Source organism: Solanum lycopersicum, chromosome 6, assembly GCF_036512215.1.
Source record: "Solanum lycopersicum chromosome 6, SLM_r2.1".
In the NCBI taxonomy this organism is placed as follows: Eukaryota; Viridiplantae; Streptophyta; class Magnoliopsida; order Solanales; family Solanaceae; genus Solanum; species Solanum lycopersicum.
In genome coordinates, this window is record NC_090805.1 from 41,908,048 (window position 1) to 41,934,194 (window position 26,147).

At 31.7% G+C, this 26,147-nt stretch overlaps 2 protein-coding genes across 2 annotated transcripts; one reads left to right on the forward strand and one right to left on the reverse strand.

The window, feature by feature from the left end:
• Nucleotides 1-894: 894 nt before the first annotated feature.
• Nucleotides 895-12,833, reverse strand: LOC101260240 (serine/threonine protein phosphatase 2A 55 kDa regulatory subunit B beta isoform). Its single transcript, XM_004241892.5, has 14 exons — nucleotides 12,223-12,833; nucleotides 6,543-6,646; nucleotides 6,357-6,455; nucleotides 5,714-5,833; nucleotides 5,037-5,243; nucleotides 4,363-4,454; nucleotides 4,152-4,270; nucleotides 3,893-4,016; nucleotides 3,535-3,658; nucleotides 2,166-2,234; nucleotides 1,983-2,074; nucleotides 1,824-1,898; nucleotides 1,663-1,733; nucleotides 895-1,543 (listed from the first exon to the last, which is right to left on the reverse strand). Exons 1-14 carry the CDS (start codon nucleotides 12,326-12,328, stop codon nucleotides 1,407-1,409), a joined length of 1,539 nt encoding a protein of 512 aa, XP_004241940.1. The 5' UTR covers nucleotides 12,329-12,833; the 3' UTR covers nucleotides 895-1,406.
• An 8,907-nt stretch (nucleotides 12,834-21,740) lies between these two features.
• On the forward strand, nucleotides 21,741-22,968 carry psi14C (inorganic pyrophosphatase 1-like). Its single transcript, NM_001279335.1, has 4 exons — nucleotides 21,741-21,919; nucleotides 22,051-22,172; nucleotides 22,248-22,449; nucleotides 22,536-22,968. Exons 1-4 carry the CDS (start codon nucleotides 21,782-21,784, stop codon nucleotides 22,881-22,883), a joined length of 810 nt encoding a protein of 269 aa, NP_001266264.1. The 5' UTR covers nucleotides 21,741-21,781; the 3' UTR covers nucleotides 22,884-22,968.
• Nucleotides 22,969-26,147: the final 3,179 nt, after the last annotated feature.

The following is a 26,147-nucleotide window of genomic DNA, read 5'->3' on the forward strand; positions in this document are numbered from 1 at the left end:
TAGTTGAAGTAAATCTTTACAATAATACTGACTTCTTGAACGTAAATTATTTAATAGATTTGATTGAGTCAAAAAATATATAATACTTAATAAAGTAACCTCAACTAATTTAAAATTGAGATGCTCATTCATTGGCATCAATCAAGATTTGGAGTTAATGGTGAAAAATGAGCGGTCCATGTGCTTGATATCCAATGCATAATCCTTTTAGAAAAGGAGAAAATTCTAAGGGCATAGTGGAAGAAAAATGTGCTGTGGTTCGTGTCATTTTTGTCATGTAACAGATGCCAAAGATAGTGTTTAGTCATAAAAGATATGATGACCTAACCCTCACTTGCTAAAATATTTTCATGAAAACACGTCATAGACTTAATGTTTAACATAAGAAAGATTTTGAAAACTTATCTTCAAATATTTATTATTTTACCATAATATTTGATCAGATGTTCAAATATTTTCAAGAGAGATTTAAATTACACCCAAAAAAATTTCAAATCTATTCAAATAAAACGCATGCTCAAACACAAGTTCTAAAAATCGCAACTTTCACAAACATAACTGAGAATCAATGACCAAACCAGAGCTAAGTATTTTTAGGCACTTGGTCTTTATACTAGGACTTCTATGGACACAACCCCAGGTCTCCAGAAGATACATCTATATCAAACACAACTAGAGGTGTCTATCCACTGATAACTAAATGGCTAACTGACAATTTATATTAAGGTTGAGGGACTATCTAATAATTTAGTCTTTATATAACTGAGTTAACTGAACTCCAAATCTCAATCTCTATATACCCTCAAACCAATTTCAGAAGTGCTCAGTTTCAAGCCTAATTTAAGTCATGTCTGTTGAAAAAATTTAGGTTGTAAAGCACTTAGGAACCCCAAGTGATACAAAGGTGTGCAACTTTCACTTTACGAAAGCAGATAAATAAATACCAGCTCCCTTGAACTTTTACAGGACAAGAAAACAAAGCTACTTTAGTTCGATAATCTATAGCAAAGAAAAAAAAACATCAAATTATCCTACAAAAAATACTTCTACCCAATAAAGTAAAGCCAGCAGGTCTTTTCCAGCAGGATTGAAGTAAAACAGCATTTACCTTACATCTAGTGATAATTTCTGCATATCTAACAGTTTTGCTTGAGGGGAGAACTATAAAGACATTGGAGATCTTGAGAAGGGTGAAGGTAGGAAGAGAACAAGAACGTTGGGTTGTTGACAAGTGAGTTACTAAATTGACCATTCTTTGAGCTATGACATTAAGAACTTGTAATATATGCCGGCATGGATTCTGCACGTGAGAAATGGTAGAACCTCGAGTTGGTTTGAAAAGAAGCCTTCTGAAAAAGCACTCCAAGAAACGCAACCCAAGAGAACCCGATTCCTCCTGTCATGACTTATGCATAATACATGTACAAGCTGTTTGCAGCAGCACATGCAATTGAATTTTCAGTTGGATGCCATGTAAGGTGGAGCAGTTTGGTTGTGAAATCAAATGAGTTTCCATTGGCATCAGCCCCAGGACTTTCTGATCCTGCAATGCATCATAAAGATTCAGCTATATTTTAGAGTGGTGGGAAAAATTGCAAATACAGATAACGAGCATACACAGATATAGGAAGAAAGGATGTATTTGTATCTAGAAAAGCATACCTCTCCTGACAACACGGGTTATACTGCTGCTCAAGGACCTGGAAGGCCTCGAAGGGGTCTGGACTTGTCTCCTAAGAGAGAATAATCAAAAGGCACCAAAAGCCATGACATTACTACATGTCCATATAAATTTACATGCTGAAAACTTTTAATACAAGTACCTGGGGTTTTTGCTCGCTTCTAATGTAGTCGCTTCTGCGCTTCCCGGAGCACAACCGAACACACGAAAAAGATTGCTGAAATAGAAGAATTATTAGCTGAAAATAAATCACATTGGTGGAGAAACAAAATGAAAGAAAGAAAAAGAGAAGTCTACACACCTATAAGATCCAGTTGCTACTCGAGAACCATCACCACTAAGGCAACACTCGAATTTATCAAAGATGGAATCATTCTCATATAAATCACACAGCTGCACAGCGATACAATAAAACTATTAATCAGCTGATACAAATGAGAAACTATCAAGCACAAACACACAACTTTGGGAGAAAGCAATTCACCTTTGGTCTCAAATGTTCATGAACCTGAAAAGTTGAAACTGGACCAGAATCCATGTTTATATCCCATAGCTGCAGGTAAGGTGAGTTTCAGTAATAAAGGAGCAATCTTACATATAATTAGGTTAAGACTCACCTAGTCAGGAAAAAAGAATCACTGAATAAAGAGACCAGCAAATTCATACTGAAACCAGCTCTATACCCCCCCCCCCCACTTCTTGTCATACTTTCTTTCCTCAAAATGAAAAAAAAATTGACGAGTAGGCGTACGTGACCAAAAGCTGAGAGAAAGTAGAGATCTATCAGGAACTTGAATATAATAGTTACCCTTATGGTGTAACATATGCATATTCTTGCCAGCAACTACAAAAGCATCAAAAAAACATGAAGAAACTGCACTTTTAAGTTCAAAAAAGCTTTTCCAGACTCACGAACATAAGATGCAAATGGAGCCTAACCTAATGAAACTAAGAGAGTTTGTATGTAATTAAGATTTTTTGAAAGATGAGACTTAGCAGAAAAAAAAAACTCAATTGCAAAGTTATCCGCAGGGAAACACAAGGATTAAAGAAGCATGCCAATCAATTACAGATAACAATGATAATAGAAGGGTCAAAATGTATTGTAATAAGTGGTTCATGCGCTGAATGATTGAAGAATCTGTCAATTATTTGTTTGTAAATCTGACACGACTAATGAACTAATGAACACGACCTTTCCATCAGGCAATGGAAAGAACTGTGAGTAACTATTTTGCAATTGGAGAGGCTCTCCAATTCATAATGAAGAATGTAAGGCATTTTCTTAGACAGCTCATCTATGCATTATGTGGTCGCTATGAAAAGATAAGAACAGAAAATGCTCTGAAGGGGTCTCAGAGGCACTATCGGCTTTACAACTTTAAGATGGATGTCTTGGGGTTTTATTTAGTGATGTAACCAAAGTTTTGTATATGGTGTAGAGTATCTTTTTTGAACTCTTTCTAGATGTAAAATCTTGAAAGTTTTGCAGTACCCGTTTGGTACCATTTTGTGAAAACAACACTTGCTTGCAAAAACTGAACAGAGAAGATAAGAGAAGCACCACAAACGCTGGTATACTTGCAAAAGAGATCACACTCCGTCAATGAAGAATTTGACAGAGCTCATTCATTAAACATGTTCCTAAACCAATTACCAGGAATATGACCTAGAGATGCAATGGACTTTGCCCATGGACTAGAGTCATATAACCTTCTGAGAAGTCTGCTTTCCTTACTTATACATATCAGACAGTACTTAAGAGAGTCAAGAATATGATACACAACGTTGCACATCTCTCATATTAGTCAATTGAAAAGGTTTAGACCTACAGAAAAGAGTGGAAGACCAACCTTCAGGGTCATGTAGTCACGACTGAGTATGTATCTTCCAGCCTTTGCAAATTTTATATCTGAAATTGAAGCAATTATCTCGGTAAAAAAGGACCTTGAGCCAGGAGTTTCCTGCTCCTCAAACCTGTGTATAGGAGAAAACCAACATTTCAACTTATAAAAGCTATGAGAAAGTAATTAGAAAATAAGTATCTCTCAACTTGAAGAATATCATTTTCCAGGGCCCCTTATACTGTTAAGAAACTAGCCCGCTTCCAGAATATTTCTTTGCAGGTGGATATCTTGTTTTGTTTTGCAGTATTAAAAAGAAAAACACCCATCAGCAAAAAACTATAAGTTAAGTAAATGTAATACTTACAACTTAGAGTGCGAGTCGCACAATGCTGACTGCCGCATATCTACCAAACGTATTGATCCTCTTGAACTACTATAAGCCAATATGTTACAGTGAGTAGGGTGAAATTCAGCTGAAGTTATCACCTCTGCAATAAGAAACATCTAAGCACATTTGAGCATTCACTGAAACAAGTGTTTCGATAAATAAATAAGCTAATAAAACTATCATGTGATGTAACCACACCAAAATGGAAGTTGAGATCGACATATCAAAAACTCACCAGTTAGATCTTCCATATTTGTTGGCTTGACATCAATAATATTGAAACTTTGATTGCTTATTTGCAAGTTCCAAAGGTTTATACGGAGATCATCAGCTGATATAAATGTTTCCCCATCACTAGGTGGAAGAAAGAAATGAACATTACTATAAAGTTCTCACAAATAGAAAAGACATGATAAATCAGATTTCAATGTAGCATGGATCTTCACCAGTTAGTTGAAATAGAATTGATATGATAGTCATGTGCATGGGCATACACTCTTCTACATCTAGCAGCAAGGCTGGTCTCACCGCTAGTAACCTGCAATCAGATTCCAAAGCTCTAAGATGCAGATGAAAGAATAATAACGAGAGAAAAAAAAAATCAACGAACAGCACTTGTCAGAGGGAACAAGAGCTAATGGGTTTCAGTTACCCAGCCAGAGAAGTAGAGGATACACACACCTATATGCTGACCCATATCCATGCAAACAAGCACATATACACATGTACATATGTATGCTAGCTTGTATGCATAATTAATAAATTTTAAAGGGAGCAATTTGTAATATACTAAAATGTGAACAACAAAACATGGATGAACAAATTAACCAAAATGATATGGATTAGTGTACAGTCATCAAAACAGATTCTCAACATAACCAAAGTAAGAAGTATCACATACGAGTTGAGCTCAAATAATAATTTGTGAGATCTCCTTCCTAAAGTATTTTCTTTTCGACAATTATATACAATTTATACCAATGGAAGTTGCTGTTTTTATAGATAATGCTGGACATACTTAAGAAAACCAATGTACATGGAGAGGTAACAAAAACCAATGCACATAGAAGAACTTGATGCCAGAATATAGGCAGTGCATATATAGCTTGAGTCCAATTACCACAGGTAAGCGTAATCCAGGAAGACCACCAGGTGGAAACGACAAATCATTGCTTAAACATTCAGAAGATCCATCTGTGTAGCACCCATTTGCAAGATACTGTTTTTGACTGGAAGAAACGCTTGAACTGGGCATGCTACCTTTTGCAACACCTCTGGAAGGGTCGATATTCAGATCAGATATCTTCTTAACTTTCTTCTCTTGGACCTGAAAAATCCAGGAAAAATAATCAGGAAGCAAATCAGCATGTTGATAGGCAGCCTCAAATATAGATAGTCACGCGTCTCAACTAATATGCAGTCCACAGGAATGGAAGGTAGGTTTTGTCCATAGCTGATGTACAACTAAAAAGAAACAATACACCCTACAAAAGACAATTTCTCCAAGGCATTAAACCAAATATTCTTTTTCCCAGGCATCCCACTACACTACTTTCTCTGCCGCTTCCTAATACAAGTTTCTAAAACAATCATGAATTTGAAGATGAAGACATGTCAGACTACACACTTGAAATTGCTTTAGTTTCACTCTCCCATGCAACAGTACTGAGGGAGAGGCAAATAAGGAATACGAGATATTTTCATTTTACTTGATAGGGGTAATCAAACACCTATGTTACATTTAATACCACTGAGGAATGAGGATTGTGGAGTAGTAAATCGAACCAGATACCTTACCTTCCAGAACTTAATAGTTTTGTCATTAGTAGACAAAAGGAAGAGGGCACCATTAGCCATTTGGCACCACCGGATCTTATTGATCTTCTCCTCAATCTCCAAACTCTTCAAATAATCAAACTGAATGATGCAGAAGAGGAAATTAGAGTTCTACTTGAATCGGCAAAACGAGGAAATAAGAGCAGATAAAGAGTGAAAATTCGCAGTAAAAAAGTGGTAATCTACATGCACCCAAGGGTGTGGCACAGTGATCAATGAAGAGTGTTAAGAACCATGAGGTCTAAGGTTCAAATTTCAGCATTCACAAAAATGCTAGGTGATTTCTTCACCTTTCTCTAAGCCTTGACAGAGTTACTCGGTTGCATGTGCTGGAGAGCGGTAGAAAGTATTACCGTTGAATAAGTCAAGATGTGTGCAAGCAGGTCTGGACACCACAATTATTAAAAAGAAGGGCAGTAATCCACAATTGATACAGGAAATTGGTGGCTGAAAATATCAATCTCTTTCTAGGACACAGGAACAATAAGGTAAAATTTTCCTTTAGCTCTTTAAAATATTGTTACCAGACAAGTATACAATGCAAGCGTTCCTAAGAGAAAAATCTAGCAGGAAAGAAGGTTAGGAACAGAGATGAGTCACCTACCTCAGGCTCATGGCTTTGAAACTCTGTTTTGTAACGGAATTCGGGATGCCGAGCGACTGGATAATCCATTCTCTCTAATTCTCTTTGGCTTCCAGCATGCTAAAAAAAAAAATAAGTGCAAGGAAAAGACCTGGTCAATCAAAAGAACCTCCAAATCTGAATAAACTACAAGGTTGAAGAAACAACCTCCTTCGCATCGGTCCTTTCAAATAACACCACCCTACCCCCTCGATCCCCGGTGGCAAGATGGTCGCCAGTTCTATCAAACTCAATAGCTGAAATGACATCAACTGCAAAAACAGAGACAGAAAACAAATCATGAGACTCAAAAGAAGTGTCAAAATTCTCTAAACAGTTCTACCATAGTAAATATTTTCCCACTATCTGAGAAAGTTATGCAATTGCAGAAAGAATCAGCATCATTATTACATGTCATCAAATCCATTATGTAATATTTGATCCGACAGTTTTGTTGTTTTCAAGGAAAGGTTCATCTACACGTAAAAATCTGACAGTAAACTATCAGCAACTATCTTCAGGTAACATGAACTGCCCAAAACTACTAGTCAAACTATGATATACTCCAAAGAACAAGCTGGTATTATTAAGAGGAATCCATGCACAGTATTGAGAGGCATCTCTCTGTCTCTTTCTGTTCACGTGAAAATTGTCATATCAGTATAAATATCCTAAACTGTAAAATCCTATATTAAATGAACTCAAACTAATGAAAAAAAATAACCGCAACACAGTGTTATTGGCAGCAGATTCACTAAATGAACTCACTGAAATACCATGCAAAGAAAGCTCTGGAATGACGAGCTTATCCTTATAAAGAAATGACGAACATTGCATGAATCTATTAACACAACTATAGAAGTAGGAAGTGTCATTAAATGACATTACTTTGCCGCTTAAAGCGCTAAAACTAAGAAAAGATAGGGGTTTATCGTTTCATGAGTTAAGCCACACACTTTAGAGGAATGAGCACTCTCACTTTAGAGGAATGAGCACTTCAACAGCATGAAGAAAGTGACTTAATGAGAATCAGTTGATTATTCTGTTTCAATTTTGAGGCTTTAGACTAATATACTTGAATTCTCGATATAGTTGTCGACATAATGATCACCCTAAGATGATCATCTTGTGGCTATTGGAGAGCAAATTAAAAATCATTTGGTTATATTCTCAATCTTTCCGACTTGCTCCTACAAAACCAAAGTCGGATAGATTGAAAAAATTGTGAATAGATTGATGAAGGGTCCCTTGAAAGACAAGGATTAGTAATTCTTTTTTAGAAATCCAACAGATTTGGTCTTATACAAACGCTAGGAAGGTAATCAAACAAGAAAGAGAATGAATTCTTTATGTTATCACTTAGGAGTTGTGTGAGATAGAAGTCTCATGCACGGTTTTGAACGGAAGGAGGAGGCTAGATTACCCGAAAGATGGTTATTGGTTCAAGATCGTAAGGTGTCTCTCATACAATGCATTTCAAACGTATGATCATTACGCTTCAACATTAAGATAAGTGCAACATTGTTATGAATTGTCCAAAGCCTACAGTTTCTTTTATAGGTCACTATACAAGCCATGCTAAATGAACTCACTAAAATTCCATGCAAAGAAAGCTCTGAAATGACGTGTTTATCCTTGTTAAGAAATGATGAGCATTTGCATGAATTTATTAACCCAACTATAATAAGTGTTATTAAATGTCATCACTTTGACGCTTGAACCAATGAAACAATGCAAAGCGAGTGGATCATTAGTGAAGCCACACGCATTAGAGAAGTGTGTACTTCAAATAATGCGCCCAAAGTGATTTTACGAGAACCGGTTCATTATTCGAGTCTCAACTTTGATGAGTTAGATTAATATACTTGAATTCTCGATGTAGATGCTATAGAATTGGTTTGCACCTCTGGAAACTACGAGTCTAACAAAGAGCATTCGCTGACATAATGATCACCCTAAGAGATCAACTCAAGGATTTTTTTGACTTACTCATATGAAATCAAGGTCGAAAAGAGTGAACATGTCAATGACGAATAAAGGATTCCTCAAAAGAATAAGGGTTAAGGGTTAGTAGTCCTTTTTAGAAATAAAATAGATTCGATCTTATACGATATGCTAGGAAGGTAATCAAAGAAGAAAGAAAATTTTTCTTATCACTAAGGAGTCGTATGAGATGAAAGTCTCATTCACAAGTTCAAAATGAAGGATGAGGCTAAATTGGCCAAAAGATGGTCATCGGTTCAAGAACGTAACATGTCCCTTCATACAATGCATTTCAAATGTATGATCATTATGCTTCAACATCAAGATAAGCGCAACTTTGTTAGTTACTTATATTTTTTATAGGTAACTAACAAGGCCTAAACTAAATGAACTCACTCAAATACCATGCAAAGAAAGCTCTGAAATAACAAGCTTATCCTTATAAAGAAATGATGAACATTTAATTTTAAAAAAAATGATGAACTTTGCATGTACTTATTTACACAACTATTGAAGAAGGAAGTGTTATTAAATGTCATCACTTTACAACTTAAAGCGACAAAACAATGCAAAGCGAGGGGGTCATCACTTCATGGGTGAAGCCACATGCTTTAGAAAAGTGTACGCTTTAGAGAAGTGTGCGCAAAGTGATATGTTGAGGATCGGTTGCCTATTCAAATCTCAACTTTAAGAAGTTTAGATTAATATCAATATATAGAATGCTTAAAAAGAATTTGTTAATTAGAATATAATTATTATAGTACGAAAATCATATTTTTGTAACTTTTATATTTTTGCAACTTGTGGGCTTCAGTTCAAACAAGGGATAAAATCAAAATCTCAATAATGTTCGAGCCAGACACAAATTACAAAAGAAAGAGATCAGTCACTTTAAACACATAATAAAATCTCAGTGTGCTTTTTTAAAGAGGATTATTGTTGATGGAATGCAATTCTTCTCTATTCAAACAAGGCATAACTGCCAAGAAACATTGTGAATTTGGTACTGCCATGGATTTCCACGGAGCCTTGCAACATAAAAGAAGGAGCATCCAATATTCTAGAGAAGACCGCCATGATCAAGCAAACTAGCTCCATGAAGAAGGAGTTCTGCAACTAAAAGTGTTGTTTTTAGGCATTCTTCAGCAGTTTTTAATGATCAACACTATATCAGTCAGTGTGTCTTCTCTTCCACTGTGCACATTTTGCATGCTTGACCTATAAACCAGGAGGAATGAAGAAAAAGGATCCAAGCCCAAAAGGCATGATGATAAAGGAGCTTGAGTGTGGTTTATATTGAGGGAAAACGACTTCAACGACAATCCATGTTCTACAAAAAAGGAACCCTAATGGCTGAATAAGTCAGAAAGAAAAATCTAATCTGGATTTAACTTGGGTAGGAGTCGCATTTCAGCCTAAATTGTGAAGTTTATGAAAAAGCTACTAGTCAATCAACTTCTTAATACTTCCACCTTTTACGTTTTTAAGCTGTTTGGGTACTTCAGTAATTATTTAACTGGCACAATAAACTAAGCTATAGCAAAGGTCATAATATATACTTCTCCAACATAAATATTTTTTTCAGTGATAACTGAACAAACTAATGGGGAATACGGTGTATCTCATGTTAAAGCATCAATGATTTATTGTTATAGAAGATTAACTTAAAACGCAGAATCTAGCTGGATCCTTGGTTGGACCTAATTTCCCCTGAAATTTTGGAATAACGTTGAAGCAAGATACAACAATTACTGAATGCTGGAGTAATAAAGGCTGGAATTTGTCTTGAGGAGGAAGTTCTCCAATTGAGAAATAGAGAAATTTGTGCAACTATAATCCAGACTAGAAGGAGTATGAATACGGCCAGTTTCCTGATTCTCTAGCAGGAGACAGTGGATAGAAAAAGAAAGTTCATAAAATCTTGCTATAACCAGCTAAATTATCCAGTGGGCAGGAGATCAGGAGATGGAAAGCAATGAGGAAGAAAAAAGAATTACCAAGAACCTTGCTTTGGCTGGCTGGACGTACAGGAAGCGTTCCTAACCTATGACAATTTACAAAAAAAAAGAGGTTTTCAGCTATGCGGTAGGTGTTTTCTACATGAATCCAACTTGGATCTCCAGCTCATCTTTTTATTTTGGTATAGTCAATACACATGGAAGGCATGGACCTTGTTCCTAAATGTGTTATTGATGCAATGGGTGCATCCAGAAATACTGAAAGAAGCTGTATATAGCTGGAACAGGCAGAGAATGAAGAAGCATCTCAAAGACTTTTTGGAACACTATCCCTCTTTGCATTTTTTGGTCATTACAGAAAGAAGGAAACAATAGGTGTTTTGAAATAAATACTCACCAATACAATCGGTCATGTTTGGAGCATTACATATAATTCTTGGTGTAACCTTAAGATTTGAGTGTGATGTAAATACTTTTGACGAGTTAATGGAATCCCTTCTTAATTAAGGGGAGCAGAAGTAGTTTGATGTACCTACTAGCACTTTCTTGGTGCAATCAATAAAATCCCACTACTTAACCCAAGAAAATGAAAAGATTTTGGGAAAGAGAATCAGGATAGTTCTAAAAGAGGAAGCTAAAGCACACGAGTAGGAGCTCAGAGGGAGCTTCCAATCGAATTCACAATATATAACCTTATCACCTATCAAGAGTCCAATGACGTAGCATCTCGAAAAGAAAAGAAAAAAAGGGCAACCCGGTGGACAAAGTACCGGTGTTCACGCAGTGTCCTGAGAAGGGTCACACACACGGGTGTGATGTAGACGGTTTCTTCCAGGGCACGAACCCGTGACCTCTAGGTCACACGGAGATAACTTTACCGTTGCTCCATGGTTCCCCTTCATGTAGCATCTCGAAACCACAAAAAAGGACTGAGCAGATACAAAACACTATCAGGAAGCCTAACAACATTGAATAAACTTTCATCCAACAACTTTGGAACTATGTGAAATGGACAACTTCTAATAGCAGAACAATCTTGAACCGAAGTCTTCTCACTGGGACAGTCTCCATTTTTCATGTGCAGCTAAACACTTGGCTGGACTCAAGCCAACACCCCCATGGGAAATCTCCAATCTTTACAAAACTCAAGAAAGGTTTTTTGTCTACCTTGACCATTTAGGTATCTCAGCCAGTATAAATTTCTTTGCAAGCAGACCACGGTATTGAAACACACCCGTCAATCTTGAGAACTCACTATTGGAGCTAAAAATATGTCAAGTGACTGAATCGTAAAAGCTTGAACAACCATAAGCTAGAGAGTACATGTACCCAAAACTGATACAGGTAGGTGGGTGGGTGGGTAGAGTAAACCTAGAGGAAAAACATGGAACCACCTTGTCATACAAATGCATGAGTGGCAAATTCAGATTTGTAAAAAACAATTTATGCTCTTATGACTTAGATTAAAGTATAGAGCTTTACACACAAACAGTAAGGTTATACATCACCAGCACCATCAGTTGACCACCTTTGCAATTAAATAAAGTTTAATTAAATTATTAACAAGTACTGATTCACCAACCAAACATGACAGACATCAAGACACAAGTTTGAGGATCCCTAAAATTAGAGGGAAAACAAATAGAACTTGAGCTAAAAAAGTGAACTTGGTGAGTTGATTAACGTCACTGTTCATATCCAGTTCACTGGCTAAACTCGGCATGCAAATCACTCCATCAAATCCGTGATCGAAATCTAACAGATTTTCTCAGCTGTGAACAATGAACTTAACATTTGTGCAATTGAACATCAGAATAGCAGATACAAAACTGTTAGCAAAACCTATACATCAACAATGACACAAAAAATAAGTACGGATCCAAAGTAAGCAAAGCAGTGTTTATTACCTTCCTGAACTTCTTCGCCGGCCGTACGTTCACCAAATACCTGAGAGAATTTCCACTCCAATGGAGCTGGTGTTCCCGCCGAAGCTCCGCCATCACCAGCGTTCATCTTTCCTCAACCGATTAAAAAAAAATCAATAGCCCTCAGAGAGCGAAGAAGCAGAAAAAGCGAGGATCCAAAAATTGGTAAATCTAGAATCAAGTGAGGCACAACAATGATAAATAAGATATGAATCACTTCATCGACTACTCCGTCATCCGTTGAGATCGCTTTAACTTCATAGAAAATGCTGGATTCAAAAATCAACTAAATTACAAGTATGAATAACGACATATTGCTTGGAACACGAGATTCTCACAGCGGTATCCCTTGTTTCTCTCTAATGGTGATGATGAGGATTCGAGAAAGAGAACAAAGGGAAATTTGGAGGTAGCAAAACCGTTTTCGGCCTTGGGTGAACACTCTTTTCTCTCTCTCTACACACAAAGCTTTCTCTCTCTACTTCCTATTTTTTGCATAAGCCCTGCTTTAACCTTACATCGTCGAGTCAAAAGAGAAAAAAAAAACATCAGTGGAGAATCAATTCTGGAAAAAAAATAAATTAAGTTCAACAGGATAGAGGTATCAAACTAGTTATAATTAAGTGATAAATTTAAGAAATATATTTAATTAATCATAATTATGTTGTGTAAACCTATATTAAAAAGATACATAATTAAGTAGTAAAATTAAGTAATATTAAATATTTAATTAATTGTAATTATATAGTGTAAATCCGCATTAAAAAATACTCCCTTCGTTTCATTTTAATTGGTAAATTTAAGTAATATATTTAATAAATCATCATTATAAATAGTAAATCGATAAATCTTTATTAGAAAATACATAATTAAATGGTAAACTTAAAGTAATATATTTAATAAATCATAATTATGTATTGTAAGCCTTTATTAAAAGATACATAATTAAGTGGTAAATTTAAGTAATATTAAATATTCAATTGATCATAATTATATAGTGTAAACCTATACATAATTAGGTGATAAAATTAACTAATATATTTAATTAATCATAATTATATAGTGTGAATTCTTATGAAAGATACATTTTATGCATGTATTGATTAAGAAATATATGTAATTGAACATAATTATATAGAGTAAACCTTATTAAAAGATATTTTTTGCATTTATTGATTTGGGCATTTGTATATTTAAAAAAATTGTTTGTATACAATTAAAAAGTTGCAAAAATTATGGTATGCTTATTTACATTTAACTTTTTAAAAATTATGGTATGCTTATTTACATTTTTAACTTTTTAAAAATTATGGTATGCTTATTTACATTTAACTTTTTAAATATTATTATATTTACATTAAAGTTTAGAAACAATATCATTATAATAAGACAATGATGTAATTACACTTTGTACTTATTGATTTTAAGCTTTAAAATTTATTTATTGACACCTCTCACTAATTAAAGTTTTAAGGAAAGTAATGCTTATTCTCATTAATGGATGTGTGTATATCTATAATAAATTAATAATTGGTCGAATATAGTGAAATTAATTTAAATATGAAGCCAAAAAAAGTTAAAATGTAGATAAAATGGTATAACATTTTCTTTTTACAATATAATAGTAAATTACAAAAAAAGGTTAAATAATTTTTAGCTTCTCGTACAACTATTTCATAAACTACTTAAATGTTTTAATTTCAATTCATAAATAGAAAAACCTTTATATAGAAAAAAAATACATGAGAATAGAAATATTATTAATAGAATTCTTTTTTCTCGAAATAGTGATGCAATCTAGAAAATTTATTAGCTCAAACTCATAACGTATATGGACTTTGAAGATTCTTTTTCTTCAAAAAGTGATTTACAAAATGAAGCATAATGTGATTTCACAAAAATCCAAACAAATAAAGAATGCATAAAGCTCGTGACATTTTTCTATTTAAAATCAAATACATCTCTTTTTGTATTAAAAAAAATCTTAAATATATTTTTACATTGAAATATTATGTAATTAGTTGAAAAAAAAATTTTAAAAATGCAGTATTTTTTCCCATTAGACTCTAAATAATATTCCGGTAATTAAAACATTAATGATTTAAAAAACTCTTTTGATGAGTATTTTAAATCAAATGATGGTTTGATCTCACAATTCTTTGCCAATTTTCCTAAACGAATTTATATGTAAATACAACTTCAGCTTTTAAATAAGCATTATACATAAATAAATAATATATATTTAATTTGATTATAATTGACACTAGATTCTTCAACATTAAATATTTATCAATAGACATTTAAATTTTTGTAAAGTTTAAAAGTAGACACACGAGTGCAATATTAATAATATCACGCGATTTAACATGCAGGATACGTGTATCTCACGCAATCTATAACGTAGAATGTGAGTGTCACACACTATTTATCATGTAGAACACATATATTTCACTTTATTTATTATGTGGGCCGCCTGTATGTCACACTATTAATCATATTTGTGTGTGTATGTTTACGAGTTCAATTTTTTAAGTATATATGAATTCACTAAATAATCCATAGGCCACAAACAAATTAGCTGAAGCATCCATTTTGGTGCTTAGAGACCGCTTGGGTTGCGTTGGAGTGATACGCAGACTCAAACAAAAACGCCATTCGGTTTAAGAAAGAAGATTAAACACGAGTCTATCATGTTTTCGAAATTTAATAATACGTTTTCACACTATTATATGTAGTTTAATATAATTTTTTCAACAATTTTCGTCTTTCTTGTTCCTTTCTTTTTTTTTTTTCCTCTTTATATTTCTTTTTAAATTTAAATATAAAGATAAAATTATTAGTAAATCATTATTAAACTGATAAAACTTAAATTAATTAGGAAATACATTTTATAAATAAAAAATTATCATGCAAATGAAAACATATTTTCTAACTGAAATATGAATCTGCTTTTATATTTTTTTCACAAGTAAAACTCGTTAATTGCTATAAAAATTAAAAGATATTTTCGCATATAGTCATTTAAAAATAGATTATTGTGCTTTATAGTTTTAAATTGTTTTTTTTTTGCCGTGGTTTCTAGGTGTCGCTTTGCGAACCCGACTAATTGTATCCACCGGGTCCTGTTGTTTCAAGTTGGGTGCACCACGGTTAGTTCCACGGGGCGTTGAAGACGCAAACGATTTTAATTTGTTAATTACGACTAATAGCATGTTATAGGAAGGAGGGTGATGAGCGTAATTGGGAGAGCGAGGAGAGAGGTGAGGAAAGAAGGAAGAGAGTGGAGAGGGGTGAATTATATATGTATATCAGTTACATAATTGTGTGTATATATATAACTAGTATGTATATGTATCAATAATTGTATATGTATATATGCATATATACAATTGAGTCGAATACAAATATTTGTATTTGTATATCCAATCCCTCTCGCTTTATACAAACACAATTATTCATTGTACTTGTTGACTTGTGTTTCTATAAAATGAGAGAAAAAGAAAATCAGAAGAAAATTGGGCAAAAAGAGATTTGAATTTGTATAATTATAGGTGTATAAGGCATGGAGGTATGTATCTAAATTTGTATATTCAATCTCTCTCGCTTTATACAAACACAGATACAATTTATACATGTATATTTGTATAATTTGTGTTTGTATAAAGTGAGAGAAAAACTGACAAAAGGGAGACAAGAGATAGACTATGCAAGGAGAGGAGAGAGGTAAGGGAGAGATGATTGAAAAAAATGAATGAGGCAAGCGAGATTCTAGAGAGAGGCCAGAGAGGAAAAGAGAGAGAGAGAGAGAGAGGAGTGTAATTATAGCTAGAAGTAAGTTTTGAATTGTAAGTAGTGCAAACGGTAGCTATGTTAGCTAATTAACTAATATATGTTTGCTTAACCGCGTAATTTTTCCAAATTAAATTATCAAAGTTAAGCTTATACTCTTTTTTTTTTGTAGGTTAGTATGTTGTATGTTGATATATATATATATATATATATATATATATAAAACTGAACTCTTTTTAAAAAAGAAATGAATTGGTCTCTATATACCATATGGGTGATAACATGGAAGATGGAGCTTTAAAGGAATGAATCAATCATCTATGATATATACCACACGAGTATCATATATGACTAAATATATTTTTTGAATGAATGAACTAATGCTATGATAAATATCACACAATTATCATAGATGACTAAATATCATTTTTGAACTAATGAACTAATGCTTTGTAAAGTGTAATACCAAAATTGGTATATAATATATATCATGCGGGTGTTATGAAAAACTGAAAATTGATTTTGAATAAACAAATCAGTAATCAATAAAATACTTGTTTTCTCCCTCAAACATAGTCAAACAAACACCTTACTCTTTTTAAAATAAAATCTTCTAGCCTCAGAAAAGCTTGACCAATCAGGACATAAAAGATCACGCAATTGCATGAATATAAATGAGTAGGCAAGGGTAATTAGTTGGAAAAACTATTGAGACATACTTTAGTACCATATATACTTAATTTACCTCTAATTTTAAAAAATTGCACACAATATCATTTTTAGTATTTATATATTTTAAAATATTTTAGTTAAATACTCAAAACCCTTAAATATGATATTAAATAACTATATATCTTAAAATTTAAACTTCTTAATTAATGATAAATTATCAATTTAATTTTTCCTCACCTTGATCTGTCGTTCCCCTCCTCCAATCCCATTATTACCTTTTGTATCTCTCACCCCACACACAGGGTAGCAGCTATGTACCCTGGAATAAGGGGTGTCAAACAACACTCTTTTGTCGAAAAATTATATTATATATATAAGTTAAAATTTAATTTAATGAATATATATATTAGTGTTGACATATCTTGGCATAAATTGAAGGTATGATATACATATTTATATATGTATCTGAGATAGAGTTTATGTCTCTCCAAAGTTAGATTGTATAATCTTTTACAAATTAAGGGTGCGAGATACGTATTTGAGATACGTGTATCATTAATGACGAGATGTATCATAAAGAAATAAAACTAGCCTTGCACAAAGAGTAATTGAGAACCTTTCTGGTTGATGCATATGACAAGAATTTTGTTCAAGTGTAAAAACATCAACAGAGCTAGGCACCACAACTTTCAGATAATCTCACCACAACGACTAGTGAAAGGCTAAATAGAGATCAATATCTAAGAGAAAACTGTAAGTAAATTAACTATATGCTTTAATCCCAACTTAGTTAGGTCAACTACATGAATTCTCTGTACCAATTTCATTCTATTCAGTTATGTTATCATAATTAGGATGGAACTGATGAAAAAAAATTAAGAGTACAATAACATAATTATATGCGTTTATGATTTCGTTTTTTCAGGAGAACTTGTTAGAGTTGATACTTAAGGATCCTGTACATCTGTTGGTTTGTTAATTAATCAACAATTAATTCCTTAATTAAGAAAATAAGTTACACCCCTTTAATTCAAATTAATAAATTGTGTATCTCGACTTTGAAATTGTTGGATACATATATCTCGCATTAATTACATGTATCTCGGGGTCAAGATATTGTATAAAAAGTAATATTATAAATTATCGAAAGTTCTAATAAGTAGGACCTGAAGTACTGAAATTCAGATAAGTATTTAGTTTTTCATACGTAACTAGATAGTTTTGCCAAGTATTAGCGAGTGAATGCGAGCCCAATCAGATAGCCCGGTAGAACATGGACTAGCCACCTATCTGGGTTAGCTATAAAAAATGAAAGGGATCAGAAATGTGAATGAAGCATATAAAAAAAAGGTGGCCTTTCATCATCAAAACAAGAAGTGGAAGTGTGAAAAGAAAGAAAAAAGAGGTGAAGTTTCACATCTTGTCAAGAATTCCTACCATTACTTTTGTCCAAACAAAAAAGATATTCTTGTAGATAAGAATATGTTATTTAATAGTAGTAGGCAATAACCATTAACAATTGGAATTTTGTCATAAACCACCAAACTCCAAAAATTTTGGGCTTGGATTTACTAGCCATATTTGAATTTTGGCCAGTTTGAAATTGGTGCCAAGTGATCACAGAAGCCTGGTTGAAAAGGAAGGGCTACGGCATATTATGGGCCTGAGTATTAAAATGGTCCATAGGACACACAATTGGAAGAATGAACAAAATATGTTGGTGTTGGGCAGAAAATAACTTTACTATAATCTTGTTAAATTATCTCAACTCTAGTCTATTTACATACAATGTTTTGTTCACAACGTTATGTCTCGTTTCGAAATTATATCAAGGCGTGACATAGCTACCATAACTTTTGCATGTACAAGTTTTTTTTTTCTTTAGGATTACCACCTCATGCTTATAACATAGACTTCATAATAATTGATATTATTCAAAACGATTACACCGTTCATATATAAAAAGTAAACAGGTGCATTACAAAATCAAGAACCGGCAAGATTAGTGAAAAGAAAAAAAATGAAGCAAGAATCATGCTATTGCCCTTTTATCTACTGGACGTGTGAAAAAAAATTAAATCTGAATGCCTCTAAAAATCAACACACTACATAATTTCATTTTTCCTAGAGTTCTCATGTCTCTTGAAATTCCATATTAGAGTATATATATATTCTGCATGGAATATTCTGTCACATTCCTTCAAAAACCCATAAAGCCTCCCACGTTATTAATAAAAAGGTTATTTAGACCATAAAGAAAAATGTATTTATCCAAAATGTAACGTCTAATATCCAAAAATAGTTAAGGCTGAATGAAGAAAACCAAGTGACTATATGAATTATAGAGACCAAGTGTCCAATAGTGACCAACATGTGGGGGGGGGGGGGGGGGTTTGAGAATGTCATATTCTTAATTAGAGATTTTAAATTCAAATTAAGAAAAAATTATTGAAAGTGCTACCCTAATATAGCTCAGCACTAGTTTGACCATCGGATAAAACAAAAAAAAAACTCCAAACAGTGCTAATCCTATATATATATATATACACACGCATGTCATTAAGAAAGAAATAATTTTAAATTTCATGAAATTATATATTAACCACTTATATAAAGTTTTGCTTAAACATATCACATGATAATAGTGCATTAGAAAATCAAATGAAACTGGCAATTGGCAAAATGAGTGAAAATTAAAAGCAAGAATCATGAGATTGCACTAAATCTGGTGGATATCAAAAATAATAATAATCTGAATGCTTCGAAAATTAAAAAAGCTCATCACTACATAAACTTCATTTTTTTTGGAGTTCTCCAGATGTCCCCCTTGAAATTTAATTTTCTTTTAAGGTAGAGATAATTTTACACGTAATGATCGATCACAATCATGAGTATTAATTAAAAGTTTGTGAAAAAAAAATGAAAATGAATTGGATTTCAGTGCTCGAAAGTAATATTTCAAAGTTTTTTGGATTTTCTTTATTATGTGTGTGGACAAATCCTATATTAAAGTATATAACTTCAGTCATAAAAAATATTTTTTCATCTCATATATTTTATACTAATTATGCCAAGTCTCCACATATTTTCTTTTTTTGGGAATGAGTCAATATCCATTACCTTACTTACCATCATCATTCAACACGTAAATATTGTTTGATTTTAAAACATGTGACAATAAATGGTGAATTATGACTTTAATAAAAAATTATGATTTTTATGAAAAATTGTAATCTTTTTAAGAAGTTGTGTTTTTTTTAAAAAAGTTTTGATTTTTCAATAATAAAATACAATAAATATTTGTTCATACTATCCTTTGTTTTTTTATAAATAAAACGATTTCCTCTTATTTTAAACAACAAAACAATGAAATACTGGATTAATTCTTCTACATGGTACATACTAACACTAAATTTAGTATTCTAAACACTTTATTGTCGTTTAGTGGTTCTTCGACACAATAATTTAGGTATTAATACACTAATGAATAAGATTGTTCTATTATAAAAGGATATATTCTATTAATCTTGATATTCGAAGGGAATAATTTTTTTAAAGACATATTATACCTTTAGTAGGATCAATTTTTTTTTTAAAAATATTTTATATATTATTTTTGATCTATTTCAAGTTTAATTTTTTTACTGAAATTCAATTTTCTAATTTTAAAAATACACTTTAAAGTACTTTAAACTTTATTGTTTCTATTTTTCTTTTAAAAAAAAGTTATTCTAAGTTAGTATGGTAGGAATATAGGACCAACAACAAGAAGTATTTCTACCCCATTAATTCAATTAATAAATTTAATTTCATATTCCAGATCACATAACACATACAATTCTGAATTTGATTCATTTAGTACTAGTGAAGAGATCTGTTCAATTGGTTATTTTTTAATAAAAGATTATACAAATATGTTTTATATATAAAATAAAATATACAAATATCCTCTTAAATTATTTATAAACTTTATATCTTTATATATTTAAGTTGTCATAATTGCCACTACCACTGTTAACATAACAATTGGGATTATTCACGAATATCTACTAATCTAGAACCACGATTTAGCGGCATTTGATTTATATATATCGACACATGGTACGTGTTTGTTGTTTATACATTAGTATCTAATTATAAATTTATAACTAGCAAACATGCATTTTCACTTTATTAAATTACTTTTTTCTTTCTATATTAATTGTCCACACATTTTATTAGAAATAGAGATTTAAATTAGTTGTCAATTTACAAAATCAATTGGAAAAATACAATTAAATCCTTTTTAAATGTAGTGAAAAATAACATAAAATGGTAAAGTTAAAAAAAAGTTTCTTAAGAAGTAAATTAGTTAAATTATTATTTTATATTTAATAATTTTTAAGTAATTGATAAAAAGAATAATGAACAACTAATACTTAATCAATAGAGTCCAAAAAGAAATAACTCCTTAAAACAAATAGTTATGTGATTTTTTTTAAAAATTTCCATTTGGTGTTAGAGCCCACATTGAAGCTTTGACTAAATTTGAATTTCGCACTGTAGGGTTCATTATAGGGTGACGTTGACGCTCCCAACAATATTTTCTCTATACTTAGGACTCAAATCCAAAATTTTCCGATTAAAGGTGAAGCACTGTTATAAGTGCACCACAACCCGGTTGGTAGTTGTGATTCCTATGTGATTATAAAGATTTATTCTCCTATGTAATTCGTACAAGAATTTAGTTTAATCCTAATATGTATGTGGAGTACTGCATGGAATATTCTGTCATATTCCTGCGAATTTTCCTGACCTCCCAACTAATTAATGAACAGTTATTTATTCCCATAAAGTAAAAAGATTTATCCACCGTAAGATCAAAATCTAACGGCTAATATCAAAACCAAGTGACTAAAGGAATTTGCGTTAAACATACCACTAACTTATGTAATATAATATTCCTTGGCATCTTTTTTCTCTTTTGGTACCTTATTCCCTTTCCCCTTCCCTATAAATCTCCCTCTTCATATGTTTGGTGTACGCAACATCAACAAACAGAGCTCTTCTCTCTTTTCTCGTCTCTAATTTACTCAAAAAAATGGCTGGAATTGTAGTGGTTTTCGACTTTGACAAGACAATTATTGAGGTGGATAGTGATAATTGGGTGGTGGATGAGTTAGGCGCCACTGATTTGTTCAATCAACTTCTCCCTACTATGCCATGGAACTCTCTCATGGTTAGTTTTCTTTTTCTCTTCATCTTAGCATATTTTTTTTGGTACTATACTTTTCTGCTCGTCCGTCGAGGTTTGTGCAACGGGCTGCCCAACAATAAAGCTGATAATCTCTGTTGTGTTTCAAATAACAGGATAGAATGATGAAGGAGCTTCATACACAAGGCAAAACAATACAAGACATTGAAGAGGTACTGAAACGGGTTCCCATACACCCCAGGATTGTTCCGGCTATTAAATCAGCTCATGCATTAGGGTACGTATAACGTATCTCATAATTTCAGCTTCCCTAAATTTTGTATAGAAACTAATCGAATGTGTGTTAATTCAGGTGTGATTTGAGAGTAATTAGCGATGCAAATGTATTCTTCATCGAAACAATATTGAAACATCTCGGAATCAGGGATTGTTTTTCTGAGATCAACACCAATCCAGGCTACGTCGATGGGGAAGGCAGGCTTCGAATCCTCCCTTATGTTGATTTTCAAAAATCCCCTCATAGTTGCAATCTCTGCCCTCCCAACATGTGCAAGGTAACTAAATACTAAATCCTTCAATTTCTATATTAAATAATTCGTGAATTAGTTTTCCTAATTGAGATTCTGTCTGTTTAATGCAGGGTATGATAGTAGAGAGAATTCAAGCTAAGGAAGGGAAGAAGAGAATGATTTATCTAGGCGATGGAATCGGCGATTTCTGCCCCAGTTTGAAGCTGAGGGAAGCAGATTTTGTGATGCCAAGAAAAGATTTCCCAGCCTGGAATTTGATAAATAAAAACAGGACACTAGTAAAAGCAGGGGTCCACGAGTGGACCAACGGCAAAGAACTTGAACACATTTTGCTACAATGGATCAACACAATCAACATTGAAGAAAGCCAATTGTTATCAATGGAGAATTGCAAATTCCAGACGAAACACAATGCAGCTCATGGAGCCTTGCCACGGCCTCTTCCAGTACCTTACTAAATACTAATGGCTACAAGATTATTGTACTTTGTTTTGTACGTATGACATGTTTACTATCAAAACTTAAAAAACTACTAATTGCCATATTTGAACATGTGGTTTGAGTTCACGAAGACTCTTCAACTATTCTTTTGGAAAATGACTCTTTCTCGATTCAATTTAACTCAATAATTTTGGACGCACCAAAATACTTACAATTTTTAAAATAGAATGGATTTAATACTGTGAACTTAAAACTTTTTGAACCTATAGAGATTATGTTTGGTTAGGCTTTTCGGAGGTAAAAACACTAAATCAATATTCACAAATATTTTTCTTATGAAAATATTACTGCTGATGTCTCCATATTTCATTAACCTATTCTGATTTGACATATAATTTAAGAAAAATAATGAGTTAAATCTATTTTAAATTGAAGAAAGTCAAATATATTAAAATATTTTTTTAATTTTGTGCTCTATATACTTGTCACCTGGAAAATAAAAATTACAAATTAAAGTTGCTAAAAAAGAAATGAATCGGCTTAAAAAAGAAAGTAGGATAAATTAAAAAGATATTTTTTTGACAAAATTGTTAGCGATAAAGATATTTTAAAACTAAATTATAAGTGAGGTTATTTTTATTTAATATTGTATAGTTTAAAAAATAATTTTACCCTTTTTTGTATTATAAATCTTGGATCAGTACCTGCCTTTCTATAAACTCCTATACTTGTTTTTATTGAATATTTTTACAATATATCTGCCTTCTGATGGTAATTGGTAGGTAAGGTGCAAAGAGGATGTGTCTTTTGCTGAAATTATTAATCATCTTCTTAATTAGATCATGCCAACTGCTATATTTACCTACGTTCTCTTAGTTCCAGCTCATTCAAATTGTGTTTCTTTCTGTATTACCACATATTATAGTAAATTGTAGTTGGAAAACTAAAATGGTAAAAGTAAATAAAATGATATTCAGGTCAAGGCATACAAATTTCGTTTTTTAAGGAGATTTGAATCTAATTTAATTGATCAAGATTCTAGACTATAACAAAGATCATATTTAGCATCAATATATATGTATAAATAGAGATTAGTAAAGTTTTTACGGACTTTAGTTTAATGTTAATGTCATTATATAGCCTCTAAAGACATTTAGCGCCAATTAAGTTATTGACATTAATTAAATGTCACTAAAAATTATTTTTGGTATAGAACCGAGCTGCCAGCAATATGTACAACACTGGACTTGTTCTATGCAAAATACAACAATCGAATGATATGTGTGACTCTAAATTTTTTTTTTTTAAATCGTTGCCTAGACAGCGATTTACATTTTTTTTCTTTAAAAGAAAAATTGTTTGAAAATCACTGCATTTGGCAGCGATTTACATTTTTTAAATTTTTTTTTCTTTTTTAAATTAAAAATCGCTGCTTAGGCAGTGATTTTCTTTATTTTTTTTTAAAAAATGGAAATCGCTGTCTAGATAGCGATTTTCAATTTTTTTAAAAAAACAAAATTGAAAATCGCTGCCTAGGTAGCGATTTGATTTTTATTTTTAAAAAAATCACATTTTGCAAAATCGCTGCAGTAGTAGTGATTTTACTTTTTTTCGGTAGAGTAAATCGCTGTTATTCCAGCGATTTTGTTGTTTTAGCTAATATAAAATTTTATATACCGTTTTAAAATTTTTATTAATATTTTATATCGTTTAGGCTCCGGGCTCAGCTTATATAACCACCATTAGAATACACCTTCCTTCCCAATAAAATTTCTCTTTTGTGTAGGGAATAAATTTGAGATAATATCATAAAATGTTATTAATTTTGATAATTTTTCTAGCAAAAGTTAATAAATTTTGTGAATTTTAATGACTTCTCTACCAGGCTACCACAATATACCTCTAAATGTGAATTTTCTCTATCTTCCTTCTTCACTTTTCTCCATAATTATCGTAAAAGCTAATTAACTAAAACAAACATAAAACAATATTAATTTTCTTTTGTCCAATTCATACTAATTAAGGACTATTTAAGGGTTATCACCTCATGTTTATCACAAACAATTATATGTAATTGACCTTTTATAATTGATATTGTTCAAGATCATTACATCGTCTATATATAAAAAGTAAATATCTAAGAAATATATCACATGATAAGTAAATCAAAGATCTGGCAAGATAGAGTGAAAAATAAAAACAAGAATCATGCTTATTGCCTTTTTATCTGATTGACGTGTCAATAATAATAGTAATAATAATAATCACTACATAATTTCATTTTTCCTAGAGTTCCCCTTGAAATTTCATTTCTTTCTACAGTGGAAATAATCGTACTCGTAATGACAAATCACAATCATATTATTAAGAGCTTGTTGTAAAAATAAATTTCGTTTTAGTGCTCAAAAACAGTATTTCAAAATTTTTGTATGTGCTCTATTATTTGTAAGGATAAATCCTATATTAGAATATATAACTTCAATCATAAAAATCATTTTTTCATCGCATAGCTTCGTAATAATTATGTAAAACTTTTACATATTCTTTTTATATACGAGTCTGTTTGACATTACTGCTAAAAGCGATTTATTTTCAGAAATATTTTTTAAAATAGCTTTTTAGAAAATTCTTTTTGAAAAAATAATAATTTGTGTTTGGCTAATACATTAGAAAAGTATGTTTTATAAGTAAATTGTGTTTGATTAAGTAGAAAAGTGCTTTTGAAAAAAATGATATGTGTTTGACTAATTTATTAAAAAAGTATTTTTTATAAGCAAATTGTGTTTGACTAAATTTTTTTAAAAAATGCTTTTGAGAATTAAATTACTATTAATGGTGAATATTAAATATACTTTTAAAGTATAAAAATCAAAAGGGATAAATTGTTACTTTAACCGTGATAGTGGCAAATGACAGTTATGATGATTTATAATATTAAAAAATACATATACATATCAAACATTAAAAACATATTTTGTATATTTTCATATATCTAAAAGCTTTTGATAAAAACAATCAAATTTATATATATATATATTTATACTTTTCAAAAATAAAAAAATCGATTGAACCCTTCTCTGCCATAGCACCAAATGAATCAATTCAAAATTGTATGTGTCAAGTGGTATAAGTTGTCGAGTGGATTAATAGAGCATAAATATTCATGTTTTGAATGATAATCATTGATTGTAAAATGTCCCTTTCATTAAATAATTTAATAATTTATCATAGATGTTTAAATTAATTTCTCTCTATAAAATAATTTTAATATTAAAAAAAAA

What these genes read in the sequence shown, in the direction of transcription:
- LOC101260240 (XM_004241892.5), bottom strand. Translation starts at nt 12,328, where the DNA reads ATGAACGCTGGTGATGGCGGAGCTTCGGCGGGAACACCAGCTCCATTG. An exon ending in AAATATGGAAGATCTAACTG is followed by an intron (nt 4,017 to 4,151) that starts GTGAGTTTTTGA and finishes TTCTTATTGCAG; the next exon opens with AGGTGATAACTTCAGCTGAA. An exon ending in ATGAACATTTGAGACCAAAG is followed by an intron (nt 2,075 to 2,165) that starts GTGAATTGCTTT and finishes ATCGCTGTGCAG; the next exon opens with CTGTGTGATTTATATGAGAA.
- psi14C (NM_001279335.1), top strand. Translation starts at nt 21,782, where the DNA reads ATGGCTGGAATTGTAGTGGTTTTCGACTTTGACAAGACAATTATTGAG. An exon ending in AAATCAGCTCATGCATTAGG is followed by an intron (nt 22,173 to 22,247) that starts GTACGTATAACG and finishes GTGTTAATTCAG; the next exon opens with GTGTGATTTGAGAGTAATTA. An exon ending in GCCCTCCCAACATGTGCAAG is followed by an intron (nt 22,450 to 22,535) that starts GTAACTAAATAC and finishes TGTTTAATGCAG; the next exon opens with GGTATGATAGTAGAGAGAAT.